The 15,362-nt window shown below is 42.5% G+C and overlaps 1 protein-coding gene across 2 annotated transcripts in view; it reads right to left on the bottom strand.

Annotated features, from left to right (window-relative positions):
- The window catches only part of LOC112218189 (Golgi apparatus protein 1), a 62,128-nt gene extending 46,875 nt beyond the window's left edge, over nucleotides 1–15,253 (bottom strand). The window contains exon 1 of one of the 2 annotated variants that reach the window (XM_024378781.2): nucleotides 14,856–15,253. In XM_024378781.2, coding sequence (XP_024234549.1) covers nucleotides 14,856–15,179 — 324 coding nt within the window. In that variant the 5' untranslated portion in view covers nucleotides 15,180–15,253. The remainder of the gene's footprint in view (nucleotides 1–14,855) is intronic. The other variant, XM_024378782.2, reaches the window with a different exon arrangement.
- Between the last annotated feature and the right edge of the window lie 109 nt (nucleotides 15,254–15,362).

Raw genomic sequence — 15,362 nt, 5'->3', positions numbered from 1 at the left:
TCTCCTATTTTCAATGTTGTTGCTAGTGATATTCATAACATTGAAAGGATGTATTTATTTTTGTGTCTTAATTGATCACTGCCCAGCATTTTTCCTTCTCTTTATACTTATTTTATTTATATTTTCACAGACCCCTGCAGTGGAGTTCCGGCAGAGCCCCAGTTAAATAACCCTGTTTAATTTCATCCCTAGAATTCAGTCAATTTATCATGATATGGATTTGTGTCTATAATGCCCGGCTCTACTAACCCACACTGTTTTATGGATAGGATCGATGAGTAGCCAGGGAACTCTGTGTATCCATACTGACACCTAGGCTACATCATAAAAATACCATATTCCCCCCTTTACCAATGCACCCAGAGCTTCTCTGTGCCGCCTAATTCCAATCTACAAAAAAGTCTGTCACATTAGGACTAAGGACATAAATCTTGGGGAAAAGTCACTAAGCAAAGCTATGGTCAGTGTCGTGTGGGACCAACAGGCAAAAATCTCAATTAAAGATGCACTGCTGAAGTTTTGTATAATTTCAGCCAGTAGCTTAGAAAGTAGAGTTCACGAGCCAAAAGTGGTCTCTGAAAATTGCCTACTAAGTCACAGACGGGTTGGTTGTTTAGCGACAAATGGGGCAAAACAAACGGTGTTGGCTTAGATTGTTGACCGCATGTAAAATATATTTAGTTCCCAATGTTTATTGGATACATAAATCAATTTGCACATCTCAAATACATTGTTTCTGTTGTTGGTCATCTAGCTAGCAACTTTTAGCCATATTTGCATAGACGCGACCTCAGTCAAAACACTTCAAACAAGACATGTTATGAAGAACACGACCACCTAAAACTAGCTGAAACAAGCCACATATGTTTCCCCACATGGCAGCTTCTTGTCACTGTTTCTAGATATCTGGCCATTAAGAATCTCAACACACTGCCTTCTGCCCCAATGAAGCGTGTGCATTTAGAGAGAGCTAGCTAGGTTTGTTGTTTTGTAAAGTTTTGAACGTCTATTGAAACAGTTTTGTTACTAGCTAGTTACCTTTTGGGTTTGGATCCTGCAAAGCGGTTGGCATCAGTTGCTGGGATCGCTACCATCTAGCCAGTGATCCTGCCGACCAAGGCCGGGTCTAAACAGCTGTTTGACGTAGCAGCTAGACTAGCTGCCTCTCAAGCTAGCAGGGTTGAGAGCTTGAACGCAGCCCGCGACACAGTTAGCCATTGTGGCTGAGACTGTGGATTTTCCCAGACTTTTGTTGATGTTTACGATCTTCCCTCCAACCTGCCCTGTCTAGAACTGCGAGGAATAACAGCCTGACCTATGTTGTTACCATGACAAAAGTCCAAAACCGGCGGGAGTACAGTGCTGTCTCTATCACAGGTGAAGGATTTTAAACAAACAAAAAGTTCTACAAGCAGTTGGTACAACAAGAAAATAGCTTCAAGTGTTTTGTCCAAATACTCGTGGAGTCAACTAATAAAAGAATGGGTGACCTGACCAGAGAGGTCCAGGACCTGAAGAACAGTTTGCAGTTCTCCTAGGGTCAGCTCGATGAGTTTAAACAGGAGAACGGCAAGATGGCAGCACTAAGTAATCAAGGCGGAATAACATGGTTGTGGACAGAATTGCAGAGCCCTGGACAGAGTCTGAAGAGAAAGTGAGGAAAATACTCAGAGACACGGAAGATGGAGCAGAGGAAGATTGTGGTGGAGCACGCCCACAGGACTGGAAAATCCACCACTGGCTCAGGTGACAGGCCCAGGCCAATAGTGGTCAAGTTACTGGTAGCAAGGTCAAGGTAGCTGTTCTGGAAAGAGCCAAGAACTTGAGAGGAACGTATATCTTCCTCAATGAGAACTATCCTGAAGTTGTGTGCCAGAAGAAGAAAGAACTTATCCCAGCCATGAAAGCTGCCAGAGTGTGTGGGCACATTGCTTACATACGCTATGCAGTGTTTCCTCAGCGTTCATGTAAGTGTGGCGCTGTGCCACGGCAGAATCATTGCCGCCACACAAAAAGAAACAACCTATTTATACCAAGCATAGTTTCAATAAAGTTTTGGAAAGCACATTTGTTGGTTAGCTCCCAGCATACTCATGCAGGGTAATAAAGACATGATTTGGCACTGTGCTCAGTTGTTTGTTTCACCAAAGGTAGCTGGCTCGTTAGCTAAAGTTACATGACATGTGTGTTCTTGCATTGTTTACCTAGTTAGCTACATGTCTTAAGCTAAAGTGTACTGTTAGCTTACTAGCTAACATTAGCTGGCTGGCTCCCTAGCTGATATTATTTGTATCCCAGAGGCGTATGCTTTTCTAGTTAGGAGCCTAATGTTAGCTAGCTAACATTGAACCTGGTTGGTTAGCTCCCAGCATTTTCAAGCAGGTTAGTAACGACATGATATGGCACTGTGTTTGTTGTTGTTTAACTAGCTAATGTTAGCTGGCTGGCTCGTTATCTAACATTACGTGATGTGTGTGTTCTTACACATTGTTTACCTAGCCAGCTACATGTCTTAAGCTAAAGTGCACAACACCCATTGAATAAGGCTGGTGTCAGTAGATGTCAAAGCGTACTGAAATTCTTGCCAGCAGAGCTGGTTAGGCTGTTTTCATGTTATCCATAGGTAAACAAATCATCGGCCAGTGGGTCAGGTGTGCGCTCTGAATGCTCTGAGAGCGAAACGAGATAGGTGGGGCTAAAGCTTAAGAGGGTTTGAACGATGATGAATGGGTGTAGACAAATTAGAGCTCTTCACTAGATACCAAAATATTCAAAGGCCATTCTCTCAAAAGTGAGTTTTACAAGTTTATCAACTTTCAAAGCAGAATTACTTTCCCATTGTTCCTCAACTGTAGTGTATGATATACCATTTTGTAGCTCTGAGGTCTCTATACATTTATCCAATGTAAAAAACACAATTTCAAATTTTGCTCCATAAGACCAAATCCAGGAAGTGAGTCACATATTGTTTTGGGGCGTGGGGCATAGGATTGAGCCTTGGGGTACTGCCTTGGTGACAGGCAGTGGCTGAGACTAGGGATGCACGATATATTGGTAAACATATCAGAATTGGCCTATATTAGCTAAAAATACCAACATCTGCATCTGCCCGATGTCTAGTTGTGTAAAACCGACGTTAAAGCTGACGTGCATACATACACATACACATAACGTAGGTAGATGACGTAATGACGCCACGGAAAATAGAGCACTACACAGAGCAAAAGCAGAAAAATAAGCGCACACTTCCAACAACTAAACAAGTTCAAGTCGAGCAGTCATTTGAAAGAGTAAGAAAATGTCAAAAGAGACAACTCAAAAGGCGAAATCCAACAACGCCAAGATAGTGGAATTCATTGCCCTTGACAATCAACCGTTTTCTGTCGTGGATAATGTTGGCTTTCGCCGACTGGTCGAGCACCTCGAGCCCCGGTACACACCACCAAGTAGATGCTATTTTTCAGATGGTGCCCTACCGAAGTTACACAGTATAGTTGAAACGCACATCCATGAGCTACTTGCTATGGGCGTCACTGCTATTAGCTTCACAACTGACATTTAGAACAGCGATGTCAGCCCCATGAGCATGCTGAATCTGACAGCACCATGGGTCGACAAAGATTTCGTACTGATGAAAGCCTTATTGCATGCTCAAGAATGTGCTGGTTCTCATATCGCTGCTGCCATTTCAATGGCATTTGAGAACATGAACACACACCTAGCTCCATTCGAACAACTGACTCGAGAAAAAAGCTCATCAACTGTGTCAACTGTGAAATGCCTACTCAACAAAACTGCAGACACAGACCATGGGGTTAAAACTTGCAAACATGCTCTACAAGAGGCTGTGAAAAAGCGTTTCGGTGGCATTCTCTCTGAGCCTCTTTACTGTGTCGCAGCCATGCTCGATGCTCGGTACAAGGACCGCTACGTTGATGCAGAATGGAAACAAGGTTTACGTGAAATGTTACAGACACAGCTGGACAAGATGGAAACGGACTCAGTGACAGTGAAGCACCGAGGACACAGACAGACAGAGTTGAAACTTCACTGCTTGACATGTATGATGAAATCCTGGTTGAGACTGAACAAATTAACAACGAAAGAGCATAGCAAGTAAGCAAGAGCCAACAAAATAACTTTTTGCTCAGTGTGTTTCAACAATTTAACTGTACTAGAATGCTTTAAAAGGGCATCATTTTTTAGAAATCGGTATCGTTTTTTTTTTGGCAAGGAAAATATCAGATACCGGTATCGGCAAGTAGCCTATATGTCAGAGCGTTGTAGAATAATAAAGAAGTCATCAAAACTGTGAAATGACACATATGGAATCATGTAGTAACCAAAAAAAAAAGTGTCAAACAAACCAAAATATATATTATATTTGAGATTCCTCAAATAGCCACCCTTTGTGCAAAGCTGTCATGAAGGCACACTTGGCATTCTCTCAACCAGCTTCATGAGGTAGTCACCTGGAATGCATTTCAATTAACAGGTGTGCCTTGTTACTTTGTGGAATTTCTTTCCTTCTTAATGCGTTTGAGTCAATCAGTTGTGTTGTGACAAGGTTGGGGGGATATATACAGAAGATAGCCCTATTTGGTAAAAGACCAAGTCCATAAGGCAAGAACAGCTCAAATAAGCAAAGAGAAACGACAGCCCATCATTACTTTAAGACATGAAGGGCAGTCAATCCAGAACATATCAAGACCTTTGAAAGTTTCTTCAAGTGCAGTCGAAAACCATCAAGCGCTATGATGAAATTGTCTCTCATGAGGACTGCCACAGGAATGGAAGACCCAGAATTAGCTCTGCTGCAGAGGATAAGTTCATTAGAGTTACCAGCCCAATAAATGCTTCAGAGTTCAAGTAACAGACACATCAACTGTTCAGAGGAGACTGTGAATCAGGCCTTCATGGTTGAATTGCTGCAAAGAAACCACTAAAGGACACCAATAATAAGAAGGAACTTGCTTGGGCCGAGAAACATGTGCAATGGACATTAGACCGGCGGAAATGTTTTATTTGGTCTGATGAATCCAAATTAGATTTTTGGTTCCAACTGCCATGTCTTTGTGAGACGCAGAGTAGGTGAACGGATGATCTCCCCATGTGTATTTCCCACCGTAAAGCATGGAGGAGTTGTGACACACTTAACCAGCATGGCTACCACAGCATTCATCCCATCTGGTTTGCGCTTAGTGGGACTATACTTTGTTTTTCAACAGGATAATGACCCAACACACCTCTAGGCTGTGTAAGGTTTATTTGACCAAGAAATAGAGTGATGGAGTGCTGCATCAGATGACCTGGCTTCCACAATCACCTGACCTCAACCCAATTGAGATGGTTTGGGATGAGTTGGACCGCAGAGTGAAGGAAAAGCAGCCAACAGAAGCTCAGAATATGTGGGAACTCTTTCAAGATCCTTCAAGACTGTTGGAAAATAATTCTAGGGTGAAGCTGTTTGAGCGAATGCCAAGAGTGTGCAAAGCTGTCATCAAGGCAAAGGGTGGATACTTTGAAGAATCTCAAAAATATTTAGATTTGTTTAACACTTTTTTGGTAACTACATGATTCCATGTGTTAGTTCATGGTTTGTCTTCACTATTATTCTACAATGTAGATTTTTTTTTTTAAATAAGGAAAAACCATTGAATAAGTAGGTGTCACCAAACTTTTGACTGGTACTATAAACATTTATCTGTTACTGCACGACTTAAACGATCTCAGTCAACCAACAGCTTAACGACCAAACAATCACCCAGTCGACTAATTGGAGTTAGACCTAATCTGGGGACAAGAACTTACATTCTAATCGGACAGCATCAAATGTTCTAAAACACCAGCCAGAGAGGCTTGTAGGAAGTCAAAACAATAAGATTGTGACTTTACGGAAAGCTGTTTTTAAATATCAAAATTATAATATATATCAATAATTATCTAAATCAATAATTCTCCCAAAAATTATATAGATAATTGACATTTCCATACGTACTAGGAAGCTAAGTGTGATGGAAAAAGTGCCTCAGGCATTGAAAAATATATATTTTTTAAAACCACTAATTGAAAGTAAGGGGATATCGGTGAACAAATGCCAAGGGCAAGTCCACAACAGCGGAGCCAGTGAGTGGTGATACCACAGATGTTCAACAGCGGTGCCAGTGAGTGGTGATACCACAGATGTTCAACAGCGGTGCCAGTGAGTGGTGATACCACAGATGTTCAACAGCGGTGCCAGTGAGTGGTGATACCACAGATGTTCAACAGCGGTGCAATGAGTGGTGATACCACAGATGTTCAACAGTGGTGCAATGAGTGGTGATACCACAGATGTTCAACAGCGGAGCCAGTGAGTGGTGATACCACAGATGTTCAACAGCGGTGCAATGAGTGGTGATACCACAGATGTTCAACAGCGGTGCCAGTGAGTGGTGATACCACAGATGTTCAACAGCGGTGCAATGAGTGGTGATACCACAGATGTTCAACAGCGGAGCCAGTGAGTGGTGATACCACAGATGTTCAACAGCGGTGCAATGAGTGGTGATACCACAGATGTTCAACAGCGGTGCAATGAGTGGTGATACCACAGATGTTCAACAGCGGTGCCAGTGAGTGGTGATACCACAGATGTTCAACAGCGCATATCAGACCGAGAGCCTAACGCTTCTTAAGTAGTTCATTATAAGTTTTAGTTTAGAAAACAGTTACAGGGATGGTAAAAAACAGCTTGATTGCCGTAACAACATCAGGGAAACTGGGCAGAAGGGAATACAGCAGTTATGCAACGTCTTTAATTGAGCCTCTCATTCTCCTTAATTGCCAGCCTCAACATGTTACAGAAGGAGATTAGCTGTATAGGAAGCTCTGGGTACAGATCGTCTTGATAGTAGATAATACATTTGCAGATGCAAACAGACTGTCTATCATCTTTAGCAGAAAACAGACCTTGAACAAAAAAAAGTGGTTGGTTATTTAGTTCATACTGTTGCAACGCAGTTTGAGTTGTGTGTTTGCAGTCCCTTCACTCTGGTATACTGGCATGCATCATTCAAGACTACGTTTAAATTGTGTGCAGCGCAATGGACATATAATGCACAATGTCTCAGGAAAGGCTCTCCGGCTTGGCAAATCAGTATAGAAAACAAAATCGTGTCTATTACCTGCGTGGTGAAAACATTTTCACACAAAAATACACGACGACAAAGTCGCATAATGTAGCTACTATAGGCCTCTACTCAGAAAACAGAGAAACAGACAAACAGAAAGAAAGAGAAGAGAAGCAGCAATGAGGACTTCAGAAGACCAGGCGAGTCTCAAGTTTGAATTTATCCTCAAGCAGACTTACTCCCCCTCATTGTTAGGTTACATGAACAAGTTTATAAATAGCAGCTAAATACAGTATATAGCTTACACACTGAGTGTACAAAAACATTAAGAACGCTTGCTCTTTCCATGACAGACTGGCCAGGTGACTCCAAGTGAATGCCATGATCCCTTAATCCTGTCCCTTGTTAAATCCACTTCAATCAATGTAGATGAAGGGGAGGAGACAGGATAAAGGATTGTTAAGCCTTGAGACAATTGAGACATGGATTGTGTGAGTGCCCTTCAGAGGGTGAATGGGCAAGACAAAAAGACAAGTGAACAGGGTATGGCAGTCCATCAAATCTTACTGAAATGCATCAATTCGTTCCCCTAATCAAGCTGAATCACACCCAATAGTTTCAAAATAAAAACGTATCGTTAATGTATCGTATCTGAGCACAAGTATCTAGATGTGTATCGAATCTTTCATGAAAGGAGAGATGCACAAATATGAGAATAATATAACTAGTGACCATCAACCCACACGACCTTGTATGTCACAAATAGAACACTGGAAATCATGTGTATTACAGAAAGGGGAAGTACATAAGTACGCTAAACATTATGTGACTCATTCTAAACTGAGTATGAACTTCAAATGTTGTGATCTTAGTTTTCTATTACATGGGCAGGGCTAAGCTGACCTTTGTTACAAGGAGCACGTACACCGAGTATACATAACATTAAAAACATTAAGAACCTGCTCTTTCCATGACAGACTGACCAGGTGAATCGTGGTGAAAGCTATGATCCCTTATTGATGTCACTTGTTAAATCCGCTCCAATCGGTGTAGATGAAGGGGAGGAGAAAGGTTACATAAAGACGTAAGCCTTGAGACATGGATTGTGTGTGTGCCGGGTTCGGGTTGAGAATGGTCAAGACAAAAGATTTAGGTGCCTTTGAACGGGGTATGGTAGTAGGTGCCAGGTGCACCGGTTTGAGTCATGAACTGCAACGCTGCTGGGTTTCTCACGCTCAAGTTTCCCGTGGTTATCAAGAATGGTCCACCCAAAGGACATCCAGCCAGCTTGACAACTGTGGGAAGCATGAGTCAACGTGGAACAGCTACCCTGTGGAACGCTTTCGACTAGGGATGCAGGATATAAATCGGCAAACATATCGGATTGGCCAATATTAGATAAAAATGCCAACATTGGTATCGGACCGATGTCTAGTTTAATGCCCATATTAAAAACCGATGTCAAAGCTACCGTGCATACCTACATAGCGTAGTTACATAACGTAATGACGCCACGTAAAATGTTGCGCTACACGTGCAACACAGCATTCCTAACCTAGCCCACAATTTCTGCTGTGTGGATCGAGCAGTCATTTGAAAGAGTAAGACAATTTCAGCGAGACAACTCAAAGGTGAAATCCATTAAAGCCAGGATAATCGAATTCATTCCCCTTGACAATCAACCATTCTCTGTCATGGGTCATGTTGGCTTTCGCCGACTGGTCGAGCACCGGTATGCACTACCAAGTGCACTATTTTTCAGATGTTTCCCTACCGGAGTTACACAATAGTAGCGTCACTGATATTAGAGTCACAGCATACACACTATGGATGCCATTTGGGTCTTTACGTGTCAAAAAAAGATACAGTAGCACTGTCAAAGCTGTACAAATAAGTCTGCAAATAAGCAAACACAGGCCAAGAACGATGTGCTTACAATACCGCGTTGATAATAAAGCATAATTTGTTTGACCGCAACTAACGCTAGCACTAACGCAAACAGTCTGAAAACAATGATCAGTAGAAACTGCAGTCATTTTCATTATTCTTAGCAAATAATTTAGGAATCCTTGTGAGTAAGAATTAGCTATATTTGCCACTTGTTGTCCACCTATTGAAATTAAACTTCAGTTTATAAAAACAATAGCTAGCCAGCTACTTAACCCTGTTGCCCAAAGCTAACGTTATAAGCAGCCAACTAGCTTCATCTGGCTAGTGAGGCTCGACGGGACCAGGTTATGTGCTGTGAAGCTAGCCACAATAAGGATTAGGCACAATCGTGGAATTTGCCTTCAAAATAAAAAAATGTCATTGACAGTGATGCAAATGAATACAAATAGTAGAATTATGCCATACTTTGATTTTGAAGGCTAACCCCAAAGTCTACTATTGTGGCTAATCCTTATTGTGGCTAGCTTCACATAGATGGGTCTGACCACCATTAATAAAATAAAAACTGTCTTATAAAATCAGGGTTATTTTAGATAACTAACTGTAGCTACAGAAACAGATGTTGTTTTGCTATGTTTATGGGGATGAACATTGTTTGCATCCCTGAGCTAGCTAGCTTTTTTTTATGACCAGCACTGTAGGTGCGAGAGACAACTTTACCAGCATCATAGCATAGGTATCGATGAATCGTTGCGACATATGAAATATGAGTGATGGTGAAATAAAAAAATAAAAAAAATTGATTACACTTTTATTTAACCAGGTAGGCAAGTTGAGAACAAGTTCTCATTTACAATTGCGACCTGGCCAAGATAAAGCAAAGCAGTTCGACACACAACGACATAGAGTTACACATGGAGTAAAACAAACATACAGTCAATAATACAGTATAAACAAGTCTATATACGATGTGAGCAAATGAGGTGAGATAAGGGAGGTAAAGGCAAAAAAAGGCCATGGTGGGAAAGTAAATACAATATAGCAAGTAAAACACTTGAATGGTAGATTTGCAATGGAAGAATGTGCAAAGTAGAAATACAAATAATGGGGTGCAAAGGAGCTAAATAAATAAATAAATGAAATACAGTAGGGAAAGAGGTCGTTGTTTGGGCTAAATTATAGGTGGGCTATGTACAGGTGCAGTAATCTGTGAGCTGCTCTGACAGTTGGTGCTTAAAGCTAGTGAGGGAGATAAGTGTTTCCAGTTTCAGAGATTTTTGTAGTTTGTTCCAGTCATTGGCAGCAGAGAACTAGAAGGAGAGGCAGCCAAAGAAAGAATTGGTTTTGGGGGTGACTAGAGAGATATACCTGCTGGAGCGTGTGCTACAGGTGGGAGATGCTATGGTGACCAGCGAGCTGAGATAAGGGGGGATTTTACCTAGCAGGGTCTTGTAGATGACATGGAGCCAGTGGGTTTGGCGATGAGTATGAAGCGAGGGCCAGCCAACGAGAGCATACAGGTCGCAATGGTGGGTAGTATATGGGTCTTTGGTGACAAAACGGATTGCACTGTGATAGACTGCATCCAATTTGTTGAGTAGGGTATTGGAGGCTATTTTGTAAATGACATCGCCGAAGTCAAGGATCGGTAGGATAGTCAGTTTTACGAGGGTATGTTTGGCAGCATGAGTGAAGGATGCTTTGTTTGCGAAATAGGAAGCAGATTCTAGATTTAATTTTGGATTGGAGATGTTTGATATGGGTCTGGAAGGAGAGTTTACAGTCTAACCAGACACCTAAGTATTTGTAGTTGTCCACGTATTCTAAGTCAGAGCCGTCCAGAGTAGTGATGTTGGACAGGCTGGTAGGTGCAGGTAGCGATCGGTTGAAGAGCATGCATTTAGTTTTACTTGTATTTAAGAGCAATTGGAGGCCACGGAAGGAGAGTTGTATGGCATTGAAGCTTGCCTGGAGGGTTGTTAACACAGTGTCCAAAGAAGGGCCAGAAGTATACAGAATGGTGTCGTCTGCGTAGAGGTGGATCGGAGACTCACCAGCAGCAAGAGCGACCTCATTGATGTATACAGAGAAGAGAGTCGGTCCAAGAATTGAACCCTATGGCACCCCCATAGAGACTCCCAGAGGTCCGGACAGCAGACCCTCCGATTTGACACACTGAACTCTATCAGAGAAGTAGTTGGTGAACCAGGCGAGGCAATCATTTGAGAAACCAAGGCTGTCGAGTCTGCCGATGAGGATGTGGTGATTGACAGAGTCGAAAGCCTTGGCCAGATCAATGTGTAATAGCTACGTAAAAAAATATGAACGTGTTAAATTATGTGACGTGCCGTCATATTCAGGTCCTGATTGGTCAAACAGTGTTATTTGACACGCAAAGACCCAAAGGGCGTTCCATATAAATCCTGCTTGAGAATGAAACGACTGAAAAATGAACAACGAAACAGCACAGCAAGTAAGTGAAAGAAATAGGTTTTAATTTGTTTTACTGGTAATGGGGACATGCGTAAATTCCAACAAATTACTTTTTGGTCAGTGTGGTGTGTGTAACATATATTTAACTAGGCAAGTCAGTTAAGAACTCATTCTTATTTACAATGACAGCCCGGACGACGCTGGGCCAATTGTGCGCCCAGCACACACAAAAGTATGTGGACAACCCTTCAAATTTGTGGATTAGGCTATTTCAGCCACACCTGTTGCTGACAGGTGTATAAAATCGAGCACACAGCCATGCAATCTCGGTAGACAAACATTTGCAGTAGAATTACCTTACTGAAGAGCTCAGTGACTTCTCCGTGGCACCGTCATAGGATGCCACCTTTCCAACAAGTCAAATATCTGCCCTGCTAGCGCTGCCCCGGTCAAACTAAGTGCTGTTATTGTGAAGTGGAAATGTCTAGGAGCAACAACGGCTCAGCCGCAAAGTGGTAGGCCACACAAGCTCACAGAACGGAACCGCCAAGTGCTGAAGCATGTAAAAATTGTCTGTCCTCGGTTACAACACGCACTACTGAGATCTAAACTGCATCTGGAAAAAACGTCAGCATAAGAACTGTTCGTCGGGAGCTTAATGAAATTGGTTTCCATGGCCAAGCGGCTGCACACAAGCCTAAGATCACCATGCGCAATGCCAAACATTGGGTGGAGTGGTGTAAAGCTTGCGGTCATTGGACACGAACAGTGGAATGGCATTCTCTGGAGTGATGAATCCCACTTCATCTTGCAGTCCAACTGACAAATCTGGGTTTGGCAGATGCCAGGAGAACACTACCTGCTTGAATGCTTAGTGCCAACTGTAAAGTTTGGTGGAGGAGGAAAAATGGTCTGGACCCGTTTTTCCATTGTCCGGGCTAGGCCCCTTCGTTCCAGTGAAGGGAAATCTTAATGCTACAGCATACAATGACATTCTAGATGATTGATTCTGTGCTTCCAACTTTGTGGCACCAGTTTGGGGAAGGCCTTTTCCTGTTTCAGCATGGCAATGCCCCCGTGCACAAAGCGAGGTCCATACAAAAATATTTGTTGAGATCGGTGTGGAAGAACTTGACTGGCCTGCACGGAGCGCTGACCTCAACCCCATCGAACATCTTTGGGATGAATTTGAACGCCCATTGCGATCCAGGCCTAATCACTCAAAAACAGTGCCCGACCTCAGTGCTGTTGTGGCTGAATGGAACCAATTCCCGGCAGCAATATTCCAACATCTAGTGGAAAGCATTCACAGAAGAGGCTGTTATGTCAGCAGGGGGGACAACTCTATATTAATGCCTATAATTTTGGATTGAGTTGTTCAACGAGCAGATGTCCACATACATTTGGTCAGGTAGTGTAAGTTGAAAAATGTAGGAGCACAAGTAAAATTATTTTAGGTAAAAAGCATTTTTTTGTAGTAATGGTGCAAGCATGACGATCATGAATCTTGGCTCAGTGCATTCTCCATGGCACTCAGGGGCCGCGGTAGAGTGAAGTAATCATTTCAACAATTATCTGGACGATTTTTTTCTATGTGCATTGGTGGAGCTGAAGTAAAATTCCAGGTTCACAGCAAAATATTTAGGTGCATACCAGTATGCGAGTAAAATGTTTGCACTGCAGAGCCCTGTGTCTGGAAGAGGAAGATGCTTCTTGTCGTCATCTTTAAACAATTTGACTAGACCCATCCTTGACCTCAGAAACCATGAAAGCAGTGCACGCCTTCACAGGTGCCCATTTAGAGTTTGTGAATTTGAGAATGGACCAGTTTATTAAGGTTTCATCAAGCTGAGAGGAAATATCTGTCCACTTAATTCACACTCAAAGAAGAGCCATGGGCTGAGAGCCAAGGTAGCAGAACCAGAATTAACCTCACTCTGCACAAAACTATAGTGTGAAATGAAAACAACACATTTCCTACAGTGATTAAGGCAAGACGTCAACGTTTAGGCCTATTTGCTGTAAACAAAACGGCAGTTGTCTGAATGAATGAAAAGCCATTTCATTAAAAGGACCAATAATATCATTTGGGGATTTTTCTTTAAAACAAAACTATAAGCTTACAATGCATGTTTAGCCCTATTGAGACTATAAATAGCCATGAAACTCTTCAACCTGAGAGACATTGCCAAAATGCCTCAAATTCCCCCAGAAAAGCTTTTTCAACAACACAGAACTCAAGAGGACCTTCAAAACGCAGAACTAAACGATCCAAGCCATGAGTCCTGAAAGTAAAGTCATACTGCCATGGCCTCCTCCCTACTCTGTGAATTGACCAAGTAAACAAAATCACAACTACCATGGAGGCTGGCAGTGAGCAGCAGCCTGGAGACAGGGAAATTGCTGTGTGCCTCTAAAACTACCCACACCAAAAGAGCTGAGCCAAGACCACTGACAGAGCCTCCTCAATGAAAACAGGCCACTGAAATCTGGTGAAAATAAATGAATTAATAATTATCAGCATTTTACAATGAAGAGAGCAACCACTGGTCATTAACAGAGAACAAGATCCTTACCTAACCAAATCAGCACCAACCCCTGTTCTAAACTACAATAGACACTAATGCTGTAGATATACTCTAGTCTAGAGTCTAACAATCAAGGAAAACAAACCAAAAAGTGGATTACTCTCAGACCACTGCTGGTACTAGCCCCTTGAGCTAACAGGACCATTGCCTTGAGACTCAGGCTGCAAACACCTGATTAGGATAGACTGGCCACTCACCACATATTACTGTAGTGATTGACTTTCGCTTTCTCAAGCCTAACCATAACCATTGGCTGGAAGCTTTTAAAAAAAGGTAACTGAATCTACACTTAAGATCTAACAATCTCCTCCTATCCTTACTCTGAACAGGACATTGCTGGAAATGTTGGCGAAATGTACATATAGGACGACAGATGTGTTTAGACCAGGAATGGACATGACTCACAACATATCATTAGAAGATCAAGCTAGCCATTGCTAGTTTAACAAAGGTCAACATAGTTAGCTTGGCACATCTGTAGGTATTAACGTTACAGTAGCTGCCTAGCGAGTTAGCTAAACTTGTGACTTTAATAAACGTTACCACGGTCCTAAATGGCTGGGGGGAAAAGTGGCACTATTTCAGTGGCTATACTTGTCGAATGATGAAGCTCTTAAAGCATATTGAATAATCAATTGCAATCACATATATACTATTTTTGCAACACAACCAGCGAGATAGTAAATGCTCGCTAAGTAGCCAACTAATAGCTAGCATCGGCTAGTAGTTAGCTAGCTAACGTTAACTGGATAACGTTATATGCTAGCTTGAGTAAAGCCAAGCCAAGGCACACCCACGTTTTGGTCGGGCTACAATATCGCCCACAACATACCTCTTTCCTATCCTGGAGGCACTCAAGCACAGCCAGGTTATTGTTCCAGGAATGTTTCGGACAAAGCCTTGTCAAGTCCTCCCGACAAGCCCCCTCTTCGGCCAGCTTCCAGCCGCTAGTGCGTCTACGAAGTGGCAGGGCCGCGAGTACTGGAGCTCCGTTCACAGCAGCCGGTACTACGCCTGGATTTTGAGCCGGGATAACAACACTAACTGGAGGCTTGGCGACTCCATTGATCTGATATTTATCCTCTCGAATGGGATGCACATACAAAAGGATAGACATCAAAAGCAGGAGACGAGGAACACGTCTACAAGCCGCCATCTTCGGATAACTAGCTAGCTAGGATTGCTAGCTGCAAATTACGACTACAGTGATGGGACGTTTTCTTGCATACGTCTGCGTGTGCGTTGTTGGCAATCTGTCATAGATCTACATTTTCTAGAGTGAAATTCGAATTGCGGAAACAGATACGGTCCGCTTCGTTACTGTTTCTCTGTAATAACT

Source organism: Oncorhynchus tshawytscha, linkage group LG19 (genome assembly GCF_018296145.1).
Source record: "Oncorhynchus tshawytscha isolate Ot180627B linkage group LG19, Otsh_v2.0, whole genome shotgun sequence".
Taxonomy (NCBI): domain Eukaryota; kingdom Metazoa; phylum Chordata; class Actinopteri; order Salmoniformes; family Salmonidae; genus Oncorhynchus; species Oncorhynchus tshawytscha.
The sequence above is the reverse complement of the archived record's forward strand: the minus strand, read 5'-3'. Positions and strand labels throughout refer to the sequence as shown.